The 18,880-nt window shown below is 46.8% G+C and overlaps 1 protein-coding gene and 1 long non-coding RNA gene across 3 annotated transcripts in view; one reads left to right on the plus strand and one right to left on the minus strand.

Annotated features, from left to right (window-relative positions):
• Nucleotides 1–3,808, plus strand: part of LOC116243956 (uncharacterized) — a 45,842-nt gene extending 42,034 nt beyond the window's left edge. For both annotated transcript variants that reach the window (XR_004170083.2, XR_016470668.1), the window contains exon 3: nt 3,579–3,808. This is a non-coding gene — a long non-coding RNA (uncharacterized LOC116243956). The remainder of the gene's footprint in view (nt 1–3,578) is intronic.
• COTL1 (coactosin like F-actin binding protein 1) lies at nt 457–18,823 on the minus strand. Its single transcript, XM_031615422.2, has 4 exons — nt 18,599–18,823; nt 18,336–18,418; nt 9,423–9,580; nt 457–1,804 (listed from the first exon to the last, which is right to left on the minus strand). Exons 1-4 carry the CDS (start codon nt 18,673–18,675, stop codon nt 1,694–1,696), a joined length of 429 nt encoding a protein of 142 aa, XP_031471282.1. The 5' UTR covers nt 18,676–18,823; the 3' UTR covers nt 457–1,693.
• Nucleotides 18,824–18,880: the final 57 nt, after the last annotated feature.

Genomic DNA, 18,880 nt, shown 5'->3' on the forward strand with positions numbered 1-18,880 from the left:
GTTAAAATAACCATTATTTCCCTCCTTTCAGTGCAAAGCTCAGTAAGGTTGGTCCAGGAATGGTAATACCCCATGGAAGCCCGTGCAGGAAACTTCCCAACTTCACTCCAAAAGTGTCATTCTTGCTCCCAAATCTGCTCCCAAGCTCTCTATGGTTATTTTACATGGGTGTGAAATTTTCTTTGACCTAATTACAATTCCCACTTGGCATTTTGGTGCTGGAAATGTAGGCACAGAGCTGCTGAACAGAAGTGTGTCAGATGTGCCACCTCTTTGCTTTCAGAGCAGGCAAGGGCTGTAGGCACCAGGATTGTTTTACATTTGAGCCAGTGTTTAATTCTCCCAATAGCACCGAGATTGCAAGAGCCCAGAGCTTTACACCGAGAATTAAGAGAGCTCCTAAATACAGAGTTGTTGTTGCAGGGAAGGTAGAATAACAACAGAGCCTCTGAGAACTGTTCTTGAAAAACATTTATTTCCATATGGGTTTATAGCGCTGACTTCCAAGCCTCAGTACAACAGTTTTCCCCCACACATGATTCTGGAGACCATTACCTTTGATGGAATAAAAGAAAGAAAGCCATACAGAGAAGCCCCCAAACCGACAGTTTGGTACCAAACAAACTGTGCCCAGGTCATCTGTGAGCCTGAGCTGTTGGGTGTCTCAGCCTGGCTGGGACAGAGCTCCATGCTCCATCCCTCAGTCACAGTGCAGGAGGCACTGCCTGCGGCCCCACATCGCTGAGGCTGTTGGGTTGAGCTGCAAAGATGGGCTCACGGGCAGAGAAGGCTGCGAGGATTCAGCGGCTGCCATTTATGCAGACGTTCAAAAGGAAATCTACGCGTTTCAGTTTCGCCTCCTGAGCCCCAGCGTTTGGAAAGTCAAATACAAACCCAGAGACCAAAGTACACAAAATAGTGAACAAATGTCCAGACATTTCTAAGCCCCCCCAGTTTACTGTGCCATGATACCTTCAGAAAAGAACAAAACCCCCACATTCGGATCGCGTTGGATCTTATTTTTAAGAGGGAGGGGTAGAGATGTAGCACGTAGCATAGCAACTGTCAAGCAGTGTTTAAGGCAAATTTATTCCCATTTATTAAGAGATGAAGGTTTGCTGTTTGTTCGCTTTGTTCTTTAAGCTGCTAGATCACTTCTGAGCTGGATGTTGAAGCTTAGACAATTTAATCAAAGTTGGAGTGCACTCAACTCGTGTTGACCTGAGCCTAGATCAGACAAAAATATCATTCCCAAAAGTATCAGTGAGAAGCAATTAGAAGAATCCATGATCACAACTCCCCCAGAACTTTCTCCCTTCAGAGGTTGAGCCCAACTAAATAATACATACACACATGCATGCAGACAAAGAAGGACAGGATGGCAAGCTGCTACAAACACAGTGCTGAATATGGACCAAAGCAGAGCAAAACTTAAATTCCACAGATGCAAGAACATGGAAGGAGTTATGAGTTAAAAAATAAATGGGGGGAGAGGGTAGGAACAGAACCCCAGAGAGGAATGTTTGATGAGATGGAATGGAAAATAGAAGTCCGCCGTGTTCAAAGAAAGGGAGTTCTGAGGAGTGCACACAGAAAGCTGGGGGCTCAGCTGCCTCATCTCTCAGCTGTGTTAGTTTGCTGTGCCTTCCCCTCCCTTGGAGATCCGGGTGTTGGTGCCAGGAGGTTCCTGTGGTTACTCAGTCTGTGCATCATAATTAGCCCCCCCGGCCTTCTTCAGCTCGTTCTTGATGTAGTCCTCATCCAGCTCTTTGTGGTCGCTGATCACAAATTCTTTGGCAAAGTTCTGCAAGAGGTAAAGAAAAAACCTGTTAAATAGACGATGCTTGTCCAAGGGCTTGTGTAAAGATGTCCCATGCTGGAGGTGTTGGAAGACGGGCTGCATGAGCCCTGGGCAGCCAGCCCACGGCAGGGGCTTGGAGCTCAATGATCTGTAAGGTCCATTCCAACCCAAGCTATTCTACAATTCTGTGACTCAACACTGAGCAATTTTATGTGTCTGCTTCTACAGGCATCAGCTGCAAGAGCTAATCCTGCCCTGTGCAATAGCTTGTCCTAGCAAGAAGTGCACAGCAAGGTTAGGTCAAGTTCCCTAAGTAGTGTGGAAACTAATGAGCTGACAGCTGCCACAAACCTTCAGCATGGTCTTGGCCACGACACCAGTCCTATTGGTACCCCAGTGCTTTTTGGGAGCCCTTCTCCTAAAAAGAAAGCCAGCTGTACAGCACACTGCAGTGCCATAGCCCCGGATGGAGGAAGGATGCTTTGATTAAAGGCAGAGCAGCACGCAGATGGTACCAAGAGCACATAAGTCTACTTCTGTAGATTTACTGACCTCTCCTTTGAACTATCTAATTCACATCATGGCCAAAAACAAGATATTGTCCTAGAAAGGCTTTGTTAATAGGCTCCAGAGTGCTCTGTGGTCTAATGATCCCAGGTGACCTTTAAGGACACGCTCTGTTAATGCACCGTGTACTGCAGGGCAGCTCGCTGGCTGCTTGAAGGCTCTTTGTAACAATGTGAGCCAGCCAAGCCCTAGGCAGCATGCTGCTATGTGAAGCTGGGAACAGAGAAAATCTTTCTCAGAATGGATCTCTGTGACCAGGACTTCACAGTGCCTATAACAGAGAGAGTTTCTAATTGGTTTCAGACTCTCAGCCATGAGAGAGCTCTTTATTTGGTATCGTCTCGAGGGTCTCTGTTTAGGATTGCAGTTGGGTAAAGGAGGGGGTGGAAAAGGATGCAGCTTGAAAGAGCCTCAGCACTTCTTTCATGCAGTGGAAGAATGGAAGGGAGAGCAGAACAGCTCCCTCCCCATTAGACCCCATGGTGCACTGATCCTGTTTCACACCGTAGGAAATCCTCACTACTGCAGGGTTGATTAGGGAAAAAAAAAAAAAAGGCTTATAGCAGCTAGGAGGAGCCTTGTCTGTTCTGCTTCAGCTTGTGTTCAGCTTTTCTGGTGTGAGGATGGACAGATGTTACAGGCACTCATCCATGTCTTAGCAGAGTTCAGGGAAATGGGAAATAAAGTGTTTATTTAGGAAAAAAAAAACATGTATGCGACTACATGGCTTCACTGCTAGCTTGACTTCAGTGACAACTGAGTCAGGCCCATAACCTTTCTGAGAAGGGTTCCATGAAAAACATATTTTATAAAGCAGGGAGGGTTTCCTTTAATGCCCGGTCTGCAGAATTAAGCTGTATCTGAAATTAGGCTGCAAGTCCACTCATGTATGACCAGAGGAAAGCTATGTTACAGGCACCAGCAATTATAATTACTCAAACACTGGACACTTCTCAAGTGGACACTTACCCAGATGATTCCTAGGTGATGCCCTATGGGTGTCAGTCACTATTTCATGTCAGAGCCACTGGGACACCACACCAGATTGGAATAGTTTCCCCCCAGCAGTTGGCCAGATGGGTTATGTTCCCAGCCACTCTTCAATATCCTCTTAGCTGACGGGGCCACCTCTTCTGCCAGATTTGTGCCCTCACAGAGCGATCTGGGTCATTGCTATAAATAACAGAAGTTTATTCCTTTCTATTTGCAGGTGCTGTCGGGGCTCCTTTGGTTCTTCACACTGGCTCTCCCCCACCACGGTGTCCCATCAAGCCTGGCCCCAAGGGAGAAGGTGCTTGTGGTGAGTTTACTGCCTAGCACTCCTCGTTCTGGTATCGTGCTTGACCTTTCTCCATCCACAGCCTCTCTCATTGCTCTGAACTGTCTGAGTTCTCTGGGGCTGAGCTTTGTGAAGATTTGCTCAGGGCACAAATCATAAGATGAAGGGAAGCATGTAAGTGTTCTAAGACTGTTGAAAGCATCTGATGACTCCTGTACCATCAGGGCAAGAAGACTGTGGCTCTCAAATTGAAGACCAAACACTTAGGGTCAACAGCAGCACTTTCCAGCCAAGGGCCATGTTACCCAGAGTTCACTCTTTTTTTTTTTTGTTGAAAATGCCAGAATAAAAAACAACTCCTGGCTGATTTAATCGGGTCTGATGTTAGCTGAACCAGGCAATGGTCTCTATTTGTCGTGACTGTCATCTGCAGTTATAAATAACTGATCACAGCAAACTGGCTCAGACAAAGCTCAAGAAAAGATTGGAGCTTTGAGTAGCTAGCAGCAATGCCAGCATTGATTCAGTCAGCTTTCTGCTGTGCCACCAGATCTTCCTTATGCCCTTAAGAGCTTCTTTCTCTTAGGGGTGGGGAAAGTCCGTGGTGTTTCTTCCCTCACACATGCCATTATCTAATTCCTCTCAAGTGAATTGCAGAATACTTGTAGCTGCCTAAGGCATGGTGCATAACTCTGATGCTTGAGCCCTGGCTATGCTGACAAGCATCTTCATTTCACCTCCTCTACTTCCTTTTCTTCATCCCCTACCCCCAAGCTTTTTACAACCACAGCAAGCCCTGCAAGTGAATCCCAGCCTTTGTGTTCACACCAGTCACCAGAAGCCTGCAGATAACTGAAACAATGACACCATTTATCACTCGCACAACATGCCAGTAACCACAGTGCTATGCTTTGCCTCTTAAATCATTGAATGCGACATAAAAAGTGCGATTTACACATGGCTCTTCAATATACCAACCTAGCACTTGCTTCCCTTTGTGCCTGAGTAGCAGAGGCTTACAGCTAAGCAGTGCAGTCTGCTGTGACATCCACGTGTGACACTATGGAGAGAAGGGGCTCTGACCATGCAGGCCAGGTCACAAAAGCCTGCATCCCTCCCTGGGATGTGCGAAATTTGTGCAGCAAGGTCAGTCCAGACTTTCTCTTCCAGACAACTTTAAGGAGGAAAACAAAAGGGTGGAGTAGATTTTCTGCCTAATCCAGGCTCTGAATGTTTAGCATATGGGGTCGTAAAATTTCCCTGAGCTGGCCAAGGGAAAATCTGCCTGGTGCAGATGCTGTACCAAAAAGATCTGTGGAGGCCATTATAAATCCCAGCATGGGTAGGCCTGCAGCCAGGAGGAAAATCCTTGTATCGTCTATAGACACAGGGGTTCTTAGCAGTGAGTGATGGTGCCAGGTAGTCAAGCAGCTACCTGCTGTTTTTATTTACATTGGGCCTTGCTGTGGCCTCCACTGATGTTCAAAATCTTCAGATCCACTTAATGTCACTGCTCCCATCCATTGGGCATCTTGTTTTCAGTGCATAAGGTACTGCTTCAGAGGAGTTGACATAGCCCATAGTCCAAGTTTCTTTTCCAGCATGGTGTGAGTCCTAGACCTGTGGCCATGTAGGAAAATGAGAAATGTGCTATGGCTGCAGCAAAGGTTTCTAGGAGGTGTTCAAGCAGGGCTTCCCTCAGAGCAAGGAGAGCCACAAGGTCACACACACTGCAATACAGCACCACTGCCCTCCACTCTGGCTGCACCCAACCTGATGCTGCAATCAGATAAGGGAGTCTAAGCCATCAGCAAAACTCCCCTCTTCCACTTTATACCTTGCCAACTTTTACACACATCACTTCCAGCCACTGGGAGAAGCCAGCTCTAACCTCTGGCAAACACATCTCACAGCAATGGAAACTGCATTTCAGCTGATCTGCAAATTCTTCCTGCCCGTTCTGCATCCCACTGGGGAAGTCACAGGACTGTGTTTCAGATGTGGGGTGATGGGAGGCTGCTTAAGGAAGTTACTTCTGTTACTTATAAAGTCACTACCGTCTCCAGACCAGGAGTAGGAGTTCATGTACATCCATATCCACTTGGTAAGGTCATTACAATAAACCTGAAGAGGAAAACTGTCAAAAAGTACAATTCTGTTTGCCTTCCCAGCAGTACCACATATGAATTTGATTTTCTGATTGTAAAAAAAAAACAACAAAACTATTAAATCATTTTCTGTTTAAGTCACCATACTAACATAAGAAACCCAGTGTACATCCATGGATAGACCATTGGATATGGTCTATTTGCCCTTAGTGCAAAGACAATAACCCTGTAAGTGGGTCCTTCATCGTGGCAGAGCAGCATCAGTGCAGTGAGGGGCCCAGGAGGAAAGAGAAACAGGCAAGAAAGATCTGACCATGAGCTCCAGAGCAGGAATTCAGCAAACTTGTTGACATCACTGAAGTCGGGCAAATTCCTCACCAAAAATAATAATGAATAAAATGCCATGAATATTTGCTCACAGAAATGGAACTGTTATACTTTGAATATGATTTATGCAAATAATAGAGCACATGATTTTGTGGGGGTAGGAGTGCTGGAGAAAACAGAGAGGAGTAAAAAGTTATGGAAGGCAAACTGACAAAGGTTGGTCAGCCCCTTTGCTCCAACAGCTCTGCAGGGGAAGTCAGTCCCATTGGGTAAAAGAGCTCCACACTGCCTAATGAAGGGTTAAAATCACCTGGTAGGAAGCGCAGTCCTGAAGGGAAACAAGTTTGTGGGGAGAAAGCAACACTCAGAGAAACAAAGTCTTGATTTCAGTTCTTCAGCCTTTCCATGCCAACCCTTCCATGGCAGCACTGCCACTCCCAGCCCTGCAACCATGGGGTCTGGGCTTGTCCTTACTCAAAGGAAAGCACCGTAATCTCATCCCTCTGCCTCTCCCCAGAGCAAATGAGGCCGTTTATTGGGAGGCCTGACTCTCCTGTACTTAAACCCACAGTTGCCAGGTTGGACTTTGCAGGAATTTTTATGGCTGAATTGCACCTCATGCTAGCAGGCGTTGATAACCACACTGAGCAGCTCACAACAGCCTTGAATTCTGGGCTCAGGCCAGCCTGTCCGTGTCTCCTGAGCTTCTGGGATAAAGGAGGTCATAACAACAGCCAGAGCAGAGGGAGTCTCCTATGCTAATGCTGAGCAGGCCGTGGCTTGTGCACATAAAGAAGGCAAAAGGCAGAGATGTCCTTGCTGCCAGGAACATAAAAGGTGAGTTTAAGACCAGTTTTGGATGATCTCCTTTGTAGCAAGGCAGAAAATATGCCCAGAGTCCTTCTGTTCAGCTGGTATCTGCTAGTATCTGTATGCAGCCTTGGCATGACAGCTAGTGGCTCTGTGTACTCAAACAAATGAAGCCCTTTAGCTGGAGTCATCCTGGGATTATTGTTTTGTCAAACAAGTTGCTTAGCTGGAAGTTTTGCTCCCCATCCTGCCCTTACTTCTGACTTTCTCGCAGCTGAACTGCTTGGACCAAGTCACAGGCTGGATCTGAGAAAATAAATGGCTGTGAAAAGTGCTACTCGGTGTTCCTTAAATGCAAAATGATTTTTTTCTGCAATTCAAAATAAATGCACTAAATGCATAGCCTTCTTTCCAGCAACATCAAAGAGGCAACAAGGACATCTCCAAATAAGTAAGATATGATTCTCAGCTAGTACTGTTCAGGGGAAATACAGTTATTTCTATCTGATGAGATCCATCCCTAGAATTTTATGGTTATTACAGCTAAAAATCAATTGTCCTTTCTTCCTGAGAGATCTCCTGGCAGCCTCCTCCATTGACCAGCAGCACCGCTCCCCAGCCACCTCCCACAGCCTTCCCAGCACCTGCTCCCCCATCCAGGGGAGGAATACAAAAGCAAGGGCAACCCAGTTCCTCTCCTTGCTTTGTAACATTGCATCCTTTTGCTCACGAGCCCCTAATCTACTCTTCAACTATTAATATCACTCAGGTTTTCCTTATGGCAGGTGCTTCTGGGAGATGGTTAATAATCACCATGTGTGAACTCTCCTTGTCCTACAGATGCAGCTCTGTGGGTTTTGCTTGCTGGGAGGTATTCAAGCTGACTCTCTCCCTTTGAGCCTTTTGGTGGAAGAACAATGTTTGCTGGCTTTCGTTCAGCTTTGAGCACAGCCCAGCCGCAGCTCATCAATGCGTCTGCAACATATCAGAGAATATAAAGCAGGCTCCTCTCACAGTGGTGCTTTGGTCGTGGATAAAAAGCTGCAGTTAGCTTTTGCAAATATTACAAGATGGCAAACGCCCTTCAAGTTTCACTTCTCAAACTGGAGATGTGTTGTTCTGTAAGCCCAGCCAGTTTCTCCCATAGATCACAGAACTGGAAGCTTATATCTGCTGTACAAAGAAGTCTCCTCACGAGCAGCCAGGGATGGTTCATGTTGCACTGGATTCTTAACTCACACGAGTTACTAATCAAACATGAAACAAGTGGAATTGCAAATAATACATAACAGGCCTAAGGCACAGATCTTAGAACAGAATTTGGGAATGCTACTCAGCCCAACAGAAATAAATTGTCTAAACATCTTTTAAAAATCTTGGTCTTAGTGACTCTACTATGAGTCATTCATTAGTACTCTATAATTTCCTCCCCAGTTGCAATAACAGTTTCAGCTGCTTCACATGAGCAGAAATTTGCTGTCCTGTCTCACAGGTATCAGTATGGAAGTTTCTTTTCAGAATGAGCCCCTCTGCATAGTTGTTCTTTCAGAAGATTTTGTTATATTGTTCATGCTTCCTATCTAAACATCCTCTGCATCACAGAAAACACCAATGAACTGAGGGGGCTTTTTTCTCATCCTCCATATGTTCCCACTGGAAGATATCTTTACATAATCAAGAGCAAAATAATTAAGGGAAATTATTGCAATATTCAGCTTGTTCTCCTGGTGCAGCAAGAATGACCAGTTTATAAGGAATTGAGCAGCTGGCCTTAGGTCTCATTGAAAGACCTAATCTTATTTTAAACACTTCTTCAGAATACGTGTGCTGAACATGAGCATCTTCTCTGCCTTTCCAGCAGCAGCTCTCTGCACCCTTCCACCCTTCACTTCTCTGGTAGGTGTTTGCTTTCCCTCACTTTGACAGAGCTTGGGCACGTTGCTGGGGCATCCAATTCAAGCACAGTCCTTCCGAGCTGTGCACCAAGCACATTTCTCTTCTTCTCTGATACAGCCACAGTCAAACAGAAAACTATTCAAACCTAGTTAGTTATTAAAAGCCGTTGGTTAATTGGTACTTGCTAAGGACCTTAGACTCCATTTGATTGTGTCCATGAATTCATTGTACAGAGACAAAAGGCCTCAAGAGAAAAGTTTAAAAACGGACACAGATCTTTCTATTTAACTTTACCTGCTTAACTTAATAATGCTTTGTTCTCTACCATTTGATAGTATGTCATTTTCTTATCAAGGAAAGAGATAGGAAACTTCTTAATGCTAACACGGGGAAGCACATGTTTCCTCCTGTGGTAATAATTAAGATGTGTTTAAGTTCAAAGGTGCTTCTTTGTGCCTGAGTTCTCGAAGGGCAGATGTCAAGTCCTCTTAGTAAGAAGTCAGGCAATAAGAAATCGTCTTCTTTCTAAAGGATTAATCAATAAGATGAAGCATGACCCAATGCTTCCCCCTCTCTCACCTCCTGCTGATGCTGACAGAGCTAAAAGCAATGAGAACTGGCTGAGAAGAGTTACCTGTACTACTTCTTTGACCAGAGTCTTGTCGGTCCCGGTTTTGGCTCTCTGCAGGCCGCTGACATCCTCTCCAATCCAGGTGATGAGGGCAAACTTGACTCGCTTGCTCATGGCATCACCGGTGGTGAATCGGACAAAGCCAAACAATCGAACATCATCTGGAGGGACAAAGCAACAGAAATAAGGTGATTAAAACCAGAAACATCCCCTCCTCACTGTTTTCTTCAGTAAGATTATTGCTCACAGATTAAAGACCAAAGACCAAGCCAGAGCACTGATACTGCACTATGACAGCGTTGTGCTGGACTAACAGGGCAACACAGGGGCTCTGTTCACATGTCCTTTGCTGGCAAAGCACGACTGGGAAGAATCTGGTTTTGCCCATGCCTCACTAGTGAGCTGCTAATGAGTTTGGAAATGGCTAACATACAGTCAACAGGCAGTCTGAGAGCACAGAGCTCAGCCTGGTTACACATTCAGCCCAGAGCTAACCCAAGTTACACATTCAGCCTGATCATTCATCTCTAGGTCACTGCTCAAGAAGAGGAGAAAGTGATTTCCCAGCCCGTCTCTTTGAGGATAGCCAGATTAAGATCACATTTTATAAAATACACCCAGAAATTGGCCACTGTGCAAATCTGATCCTTTTCCTGCTTTCCCTTCAGCAACATTTCTGGCTCACTTGGAGTACGAGTTTGCAAGAAAAAGAGGAGGGTAAAAGAAGGAGCTAAAGCAAATCTGGAGCTGCTTCCCCAGATGTGCTTTTCTACTCTTTCCCAAGCCCTGTAGAGAAAGGCCTTGGATTTAAAAAATGTTCTGATCTTTGCTTTCCAGCCAGTTTCTGCCATATCAGACCAGATGAGAGTTATTTAGTCTGGCTCTATGTGTAAAAACCTTGTACACTCTTTGTCTGGAGGAGTTTGTACTTTCATTGCATAGCAGCTCATCCACTTAGACTGCTGGACTCCTGCACGATAACAGACACTTGGTAAGCATGTGACACCATCCATCCTATCCCAGCCTCAGTGGCACACAGGATGCTGGAGCCTTACCCAGGACTGTGCAGAGAAGCAGAGCAGATGGACAGTTGTGCAATCGTGCAATATATCTAATCATAGCTACTGCATCTGTTACAGAGAGCTCAAGACCTTTTTAATGAAGTGAGATGACTCAAAATAGAAGAACAGACTTGCAGTTTGAGAAGAATCATGCTCATTCTGGTTACACTTGTTGTGACCAGTTCAATGTGTTTTGTAGATACTTGCTGTCTCAACTACTGCCAGGTGAGAACATGAACTCCAGGTGCAGTGACACGTGCCAAAATTCCATCCCTTAGGTCAGCATGCTCCAGGAAGAGTCATAAGAGCCCCGGGAGCTCCAGGCAATGGGGAAAAGCAGCTGAGAATTGCTCATCCCCAGAAGCTATGCTGCTAGGAAAAAAAAAAAAGGGGGATATTCTCTGAAAGCTGACAAATCTCAGATTCCTAAACACCGTGTTTTGCCAAAGTGTCAGTAAAGACAACTTCCATTTAATGAATGTTGTCAAGTTTTAAAGTCCAAAAGGACCCAAACACCTGTGTTCTCCTATTTTGTTCTCTCTGTTCTTTGCCAGTGACAGAGGACTACTGGGGAAAGCTGGAAAACGTACATAGGGGTGTGTGAGCCTGCTGGAGCGTTTCAAACAAACTCCTTTAAAGATCTCAGATTTGAAATGAAGAAAAAGAGAGCTCTTACTCAGATGGATCTTCTGGCAGACTAAAAGAGCCATGTGCACAGATAGAGCAGGCAAACAAAACTTCCCTCTCAGAAGCCCAATTACCCGCAAGTGCACCAAACCTACGGTGAGACTCCTGCTCCTGACAGTAAATCCTCTTGCCAAGATTGATTAGAGCCATAAATGAACCGACAGCCAGGAAATACCCAAGGTGAAGAGAGACAGCAAATCCCCAAACGTTGCTATTAACAGTTCTACGGAAAAAAGACTTTGCTTTCCCAGATCTGACGGGAAAGGAGGCCACGCTTTGCTAAGAATTGTACTGGTGTTCCTATGGGAACCCAGTGCTGGAAGGCACTTTAATGTCACCAAGTCCTGTCCCCTACAGCTCTGGAACTGTGTCACAGCCCTTCTCATGGATAATCACTTTCTACTCTGAGTGTGGAGGTTTTTTGATCCCTATTCTTCTACCAAAGTCTGTTACAGAGCCTGAAGCCTGCTTTGGAATCTACTCCTTCATAATAAAGATAATGCAAAAGTAGAATGGATGGGAAGAATCCAAAGTAGGGATCTATCTGTCAGTATGAACTCAGGGATCACTGGAAGCAGCAGGATTTGCTTCTCAATGGAGTTTCCCATCCTGTCTGAAAGCAGTTCGATCAGTGGCAGCACCCAGAGCCAAACCCAGCAGCTCCATGCAGGCTATCAGAACACCTGGACTCGGTGGCTGAACAACTACCTCATGGTGTTAGGTTCCAGTAAGTTTAATGAGCAACTGCAGGTTAGATGTGGGCTCTGAGTCACTGCCCTGCCTGAGGCAGGTTTCCAATGTATTCAGTACAGACTTCCAACGCACCATGCTTTAACTTAATGTGCCAGTGTGTGACTGCAGTGGCTGAGGAGCTCTTCAGCAGATGCAGATGAAGCCAAGAGGGAAAGTGAATGAGAGCCCTTAGCAATCAGCCTGTCTCCTTTCCCACCAGGACAACAAGGACAGATGCGGGCTGTCTTAGCATTGGCTCAGCCTGGTTATGTGACCCTCCTGATGAAAATCCCTGAGCAGAAGCAGTTGAGTTTCACAATGAGTCTGAAGCTTGTTCCGAGCGATAGCAGGATCAAAGCAGGAGTTCTTTTATGCTCCCAGATTTTCTCTTTCACAGTTAATGGGCTCTGCCCTTCCAGATCACCTCACTGTGCTGGGAGCCATTGGTGCCATCAGTGCTGGCTCTGCTCAGAACCTCAAGGCGTTAATATTCCTCCTCCCCACCCCCTCCTCACACACACAAAAAATGGAATTTTGCTGGATGTGGAGGGAATCCAACAAATCACAGACAGAAGGTTTCCTCTGCAAGAGGAAATCCTGCCTAACTCTACACAACCACCTTCCTCATCACTCAGCCATGAATTTCAGGGCAGAGAGAAGCAATTAAAGGATATTATTAATAGATCTGGGTAGAATGGAAATAGCAGCTTTATTTGAGACGATCTCACAAGTTACACACAGCAGAAATTAACCTTAATTCCTACTGATATCACTATTCCCTTCAGTGCAGTTGCACAGCAAGGCAAGAGGGCTATACAAACAATTAGAAGTGCAACAAATGCCTTAATGAACTTCAGTTATTGTTTTTCTCCAAGCACTTTACGAGGCAGGATTTCCCAAATACACTGATTAAACTGCCTTTGGCTGTAAACAAAGCTTGATGCGGAGCTGCAGAGATTTCCTTGATGGCATTCTCCTCTTTTTCATCCGCTCAAACCCTTTGTTTCAGCTCTACACAAAAATTCCCCGTTGGGTTAGAATGCACTGACTCATCAGTCAAAGCTATCAGCTGCAAGAAAGAAATCCACTCTCACATCATCATACAATCAAAGAATGGCCTGGGTTGAAAAGGACCACAATGACCATCTAGTTTCAACCCCCCTGCTATGTGCAGGGTCACCAACCACCAGACCAGGCTGCCCAGAGCCACATCCAGCCTGGCCTTGAATGCATCCTGCGGCGCTGAATGGCCACACTCTTGGCTTTACCTGCCTGCTCCATCAGGGTGACACAGAGCATGCAGCCCACAGGAAGAGCTGCTTGTGTGTGCCCTCCCCAAGTGAGTTACTGACAGTGCACAACAGGCTGTGTGAAGCATTTATTTCGTTGGGTTTATATGAGATTAACCTGTCAGTTTTCCACCTCTCTGGCCACCCTTTCAGCCACGTGGCTGGTGGTGCAGACAAAACCCATCCCAACCTCTCAGCACGCTGGTTTTGTCCCTGTACTGAAGCCTGTGCATCTCTGTTGCAATACTGCCTTGCACCACGCAAGCACGTTCATTAAGTCATCCAAGACAAATACATCAGGTTTGACCACAGAACCACAGCTGGAGCACCATGTCTGTGGCATCCACAGGGGCTGAGCGGGGCACCCAGACACACGTGCATGAAGAAGCAGCTCCTCCTGCTCCCTCTGCTGTGCAGCATCCTGGTGGATAAGCCACTGCTGCCCGGGGACAGTGCCAGCCCTTCTCTGCCCCGCTGCCATGTGGGGGCAGGATGCATTGGCTTGCACTGAGCTTTGTCTCCTACCCTGAAGGAAGGAAGGGGTGCATTAATTCATCACCCCTGGTGCATTTTTACAGGTCTTTCCTGCAACCTAAGTGCCAATGCAATCTTGGTGATCTCTCTCTTAGATCTCAACTCCTAAATTTTATATACAGGCCAGTGTTTATAGGGCAACTATCATAAGCCCACATTTATACCAGAAGCTAGTTCCATTACTATTTTCTTCCTAATTTTCTGTGTCAACCAGGAACGATTTTATAGGGTATTTATTTCGGCCCAAAGATTTCCAGTTCTTCCTCGCACTGAATGCACAGTGTGTTTTTGGTCTGATCTTTTCAGACACATGAATAACGATCCCATTTCATGCTGTCATCGCAATTATTTATCTGCGCTGGGGCTTTCCAAAGAAAAGGCTCATTATTTCTTTTGTCAGAGATGCATTGAGAAACAAGTGCTCACATGTGGCACGGAGGAAGCAGTCTTCCCATCTCTCTACTACTTAATGACGAGATGAAAAAAAAGAAATTAAAATAAACTACAGACAGAGGCCATGCAATGCTCTGCTGCTCCGTGGTGTGGGAAGTGAACCCAGCTGTCCGTGCAGTCAGGTATCACTGATGCACCCGAAAGTTGAAGCGGATGTTTCTGCCTGGTGGTTTATGTTGGTACCTCAGTTACAAGTCATCCTGCTGTTCTCAGCAACAGCAACGCCAGCCCAATGATGAAACTTAAGAAACAACAAAACCCAGAAGCCTTAACATCCTTCTGTACAATAACTTTCAACTCTTATCTGGCTTTCTGATTTCCAATTCGCCAGCTCAGCATTTTGCCTAAGTGAACTCATGTCCATGTACTACTGAACACCAAATTAAAGCTATGCCTGGACCCAAGCCATCTGCACAGGGAAAAGCTGTAACTGTGAAGTCAAATGGATCGAAAGCCCTGAATTAAGTCCTTGTTTAGTGCCGAGGTAATCTGTGCTGCTAAACCCAACCAAAACAGTTCTCAGCCAGAAGACACAGGGGGTGTCTACACTGTGTTTAATGACCCTGACGCAATTAATGCCCTTAACTTATGGTCTCCAGACTCTTTGGGTCAGCCAAAGGCCAGTGCAGTCACGTAGGCTGGTCATTACACAGGACTGCAGGAGGAAGTGCCATCAGCAGCCACCTCTAATCTCCTAATAAGGACTTGACTGTGTCAGTGGTTTAAACCAGCCTGATGGCTTTAGTTCAGAAAAGGCTGGAGAGGTGCTCACACCTCTTGGGCTGCCTTTGGAGGACAGAGAAGACTAAAGCAGTGCCTACAGCCTCACAGCCCAAGTGTCTCTGTCATCTTGTGGCCTCATACAGACCTTGCCAACAACAGTGACTGATAGGCAAAGGTCCAAGGATGAGGCTGTGCTTGCAGCACAGGTGTCACACTGGGATCTTAAACAGAAGGGCACTGAAAATGCTTCAAGTATGAAAATACTTTACGTACGCAGCACTTTAAAGTTTTCTGCCAGTACAAAAAGCTTAGGAAAATACAGCCCCCACCCCAGGACATGTAGCATGGTTCCCATGTGCAACACATATCTGAGAGTAGAGCAGGATGAGCCCCGTGGCTGTTGAACCCCATCTGCACTGCCTTCCTTCAGCAGCAAAACACAGGGCTCTGCAGGGCTGGCTCCTAACGTGGTCATTTTCATCTGCTACTCTATTTAAAAGAAGCAATTTCAAGCAAATTCTTACTTTTTCCTTTGTCCTCAGCCTCTCTAATTCCCTGAGGAGGTTTACAGACTCAGTCATGGGCTGCGTGAAAAGTGGGAAGAAGCACTGCTACCAACAAACCCCTCCGGCACCTCCCAGGTTCTGCCACCACACAAGGCAGACATCCACCATGGACAAATGTCCTCCAGACTGGTACAAAAGGCCACCCTGGTCTCAGTGCCATATGAATTAGCACTCTTGATGACATTTTGCACGCTGAGCGTTTCCAGCTCACGCTCTCACCTTCAACCACCAAATTATGCTCAGCTTCTACCCAAGGCAGCTGCAGCACTTTGTGGCTTTGGGGCAGTGTTCTTCATAAAACAGGAATTTGAAACAAGGAAGGAAGTTCATTCTAATGTCAGGGTTTTTTTAATCCTTTCATCGTATTTTCTGAAGCTGTTTGCATCAGGCAGCTCTTCTCTCCTCCAGCAAAACACAGAAGGAGCTGAGGAAGCACCAGGAGGGAAGAGATGCAGCAATAGGAGGGAATCATATCTAGCAGCTCTTCCCAGCCCTTCCTACTCTTTCTTAGTGACTTTGTTCCAGTTAAAAATATTTTCCAACCAGCTCTTCTTCATAGTAATATTTGGCACCTTTCTTCCAGGTGGGAAGGAAACTACAACTGCTGGCATGAGCCCTGTTCTCAATCTAGTGGTCCAGACAAAGGGTGGCTGCACAGATGGAGGCACCAAAACCTGGTCTCGCCCTCTGCAAGTGCTGCACTTAAGTTGTGGGTGGAGGAAGATCCTTTTGGGTGCTCAGCCAGGAGCCTGGGACCTGAGCCTGCCTGCTTCTCCTGGCCTGCAGTGATTGTGCTCCAGAGAAGGTTTGGGAATAACCCCTTGCCTCTCATCTGCCAAGGAGCAGCCCTGCCAGGTGCATGAGAAAAGAGTGAAAGGAAGGGAACCCAGCTGCTGTACGGGGCTGAGCTGCACATCAAAGGCTAATGGGCCACCTCAACCCCACTGATGCCTTTCACTTAGCTCTTCCCATACCATGCTCATGCCTTAAACACGTGCAAATCCTTTTTGTAAAAACACTCCAGCAGTGGGGCCAGCTTGCCACTTTGCTGATATAAATCAAAGTTTCCATAAACTCTGTCTATTTTAATACCTTGTTTTTTAAAGGTTTGCCACATGCAAGCAATGGCAAGAAAACAAAACTGGCCGTATTCCAAAGTGTAATGTATGCCTCCATTAGTTGTTCTTCGCATCCAACCCAGCCTGGTCAGCGATTGCTCCCTGCCAAAGCCCCTCCTCCTGCTTATCCACACGATGTAAGTGTTCCCATGCTATGGCAGAGACAATGAGAACCATTCCTGTAGAGGGTACCAGTCCAGACAAAACATCAAAAATCAGTCCAGATAAAATACAGATATGAGCTCCTGAAAAACAAGGAGGGGAAATAAATGGGGAAGGTTCCTCTGCAAGCATCAGATGTCCAGAGACACTGGAGACACTCGGTTATTTCGGCCACAGGAGGAGACATAGAACACAGCACTGATGCTGGTGCTGTTGACCTTCCAAGAAAACAATGCTGAGATAACACTGGGCTGAACTTCAGAAGCACTGAGCCCTGGGTCCCCCTGCATGCTGGCAGCTCTTTTTTATCCTAATATTGCACATGAAGAGCTAGGTGGGAAGGAGATTTTGCCACATGCATCATCAGATCTTCTGACACCATCTAAAGGATGATTTTTGGTTTTGAGAATCTTCCCTGCAGAGCTCCCAGGAACAGCTGGAATTGAGTAGCTGTATTAATCCTGGTGAGACCCCGCTGCAAACGTCAGAGCAGAGCATTCTGATCAGCAACTGTGATGCAAAGGCTACAACATATTTTCTCTGATATTTTTTAAGTGACCAAACCCTGCCCACGTTTAAGTCACTGGAAATCCTTCTCTTTGACCCAGTGAATGCAGCCAAGCCTTGGGCAGGGAAAACCCAAGGAATAGGCACTGGCATTTCTATGGACGTGGGGCTCTGCACACCTGGAGGAGGGAGAGATTGTTCAGCACCCAACTCCTCTGCAGTACAAATATAACATAGAAACACAGACCTAATACTTGCTCTATAACTAGAGGAGGGAGGAAGCTTTGCCAGCAGTAGAGCAGCATTATCTACAGTTCATTACAAACGTTTCATACCAGTGTCGTTAAACAGCAGCCAAGCCAGGGAAGAAGCTGTCCCACATCCCCCAGAAGTTATTTGGAGCAAAATCAAAGCTCGCTTTTGTAAAAGGCATCGAAAGTTGCGATCAGATGAAGTCAAATATCTGTCTGTTTATCTTTGCTTTTCCCTGGGCTTTGTTTCTCCCACGTTGATAATCCACATCCGACAGTGGAACAATCAGCTGCCACGTTTCAACCCGGAGCCCCACGGGTGGGTCGTGCAGTGCCACAGCCCTCTGTTCCCAGCGCATTGTTTGGGGCAGAACCACAGCTCAGATTTCACCTTCTGAAAAAATCTGAGCAAGCCTTCTACGTGAGGCTACATTAGCACCAGGAATGCGATTTGCAGGATACATTTATTGCAAAATAAGCTGCCTGAGTTCATTTTTAGGCACCAAAACGGAACGTTTTTTTGCTCGTCGGCAAGAGGTCACGCTTTGAAAACGCGGTGCCGAACAATGGGACTCCTGCTAATCAAACCTTTTGTCTTGGTGGTGGTGGAGAAGCAGTGAGAAATTGTGCAAAAGGGTGGAAAAAGCCCCAAGGATCTTAAGTCTGGGGGTGAAACAAAGGAGTGGTTGGACTATGGACTCCAGGGAGTTGTGCTTGATGGCAGCAGGAAACCCAACCGTGCAGGACAGGGGAAGCAGCACCAATTCCAATTCCCCCAAGTTTTCTCCCATTTCTCCCCCTTTATGTGCCAAAGCCATCGGGAAGGAGCTTACCTGTGCACTTCCTCTTGAAGGTTTCATAGTCTACCCCTTGGTCTCCGGGGACGATCGTAGAGCCGTTGTATTTAAACGTCACCCTTTGGGAAGGGGAAAAGAGAAGGGAGACGGTATTTAAAAGTCAGCCTTCGGGAAAGCAAAAGAGGAGAAGGGGAGGAACGTATTCCAAAAAACATCCCGGGGAAAAGGGGGAAGAAGAGCCGGGGAATAGAGAAGCATCGATGCCCGTCCAGGAGATGCCGGCACCGCGGTGCACCTACCAGTTCACCTCGGTGGCATCGTCCCTGACGAGGTTGTACGCCTCCCTGCACGCCTCCTTGTCGATTTTGGTGGCCATGGGGACGTTCGGGGGAGCGGGCCGGCGGCCGCGGAGCGGCGCGGAGATGGGGACCTCCGCCGCTGCTGCAGCCGCACCGCACCGCGCAGTGCCGAGCCGAGCCGTGCCGAGCCGAGCCGAGCCGAGCCGAGCCGAGCCGAGCCGAGCCGAGCCCGCTGCCGCCACCGGCCCGCCCCCGCCGCGCCGCCGCTGCCAATGGCCCGCG

This window comes from Phasianus colchicus, chromosome 13 (assembly GCF_987193195.1).
Source record: "Phasianus colchicus chromosome 13, bPhaCol1.hap1.1, whole genome shotgun sequence".
Taxonomy (NCBI): Eukaryota; Metazoa; Chordata; class Aves; order Galliformes; family Phasianidae; genus Phasianus; species Phasianus colchicus.

Excerpts from the sequence above, each read along its gene's own strand:
- COTL1 (XM_031615422.2), bottom strand. The coding sequence starts at position 18,675 with ATGGCCACCAAAATCGACAAGGAGGCGTGCAGGGAGGCGTACAACCTC. Across the intron at positions 18,419-18,598 it reads GATGCCACCGAGGTGAACTG|GGTGACGTTTAAATACAACG; the intron begins GTAGGTGCACCG and ends CCCTTCCCAAAG. Across the intron at positions 9,581-18,335 it reads CTTCAAGAGGAAGTGCACAG|ATGATGTTCGATTGTTTGGC; the intron begins GTAAGCTCCTTC and ends TTGTCCCTCCAG.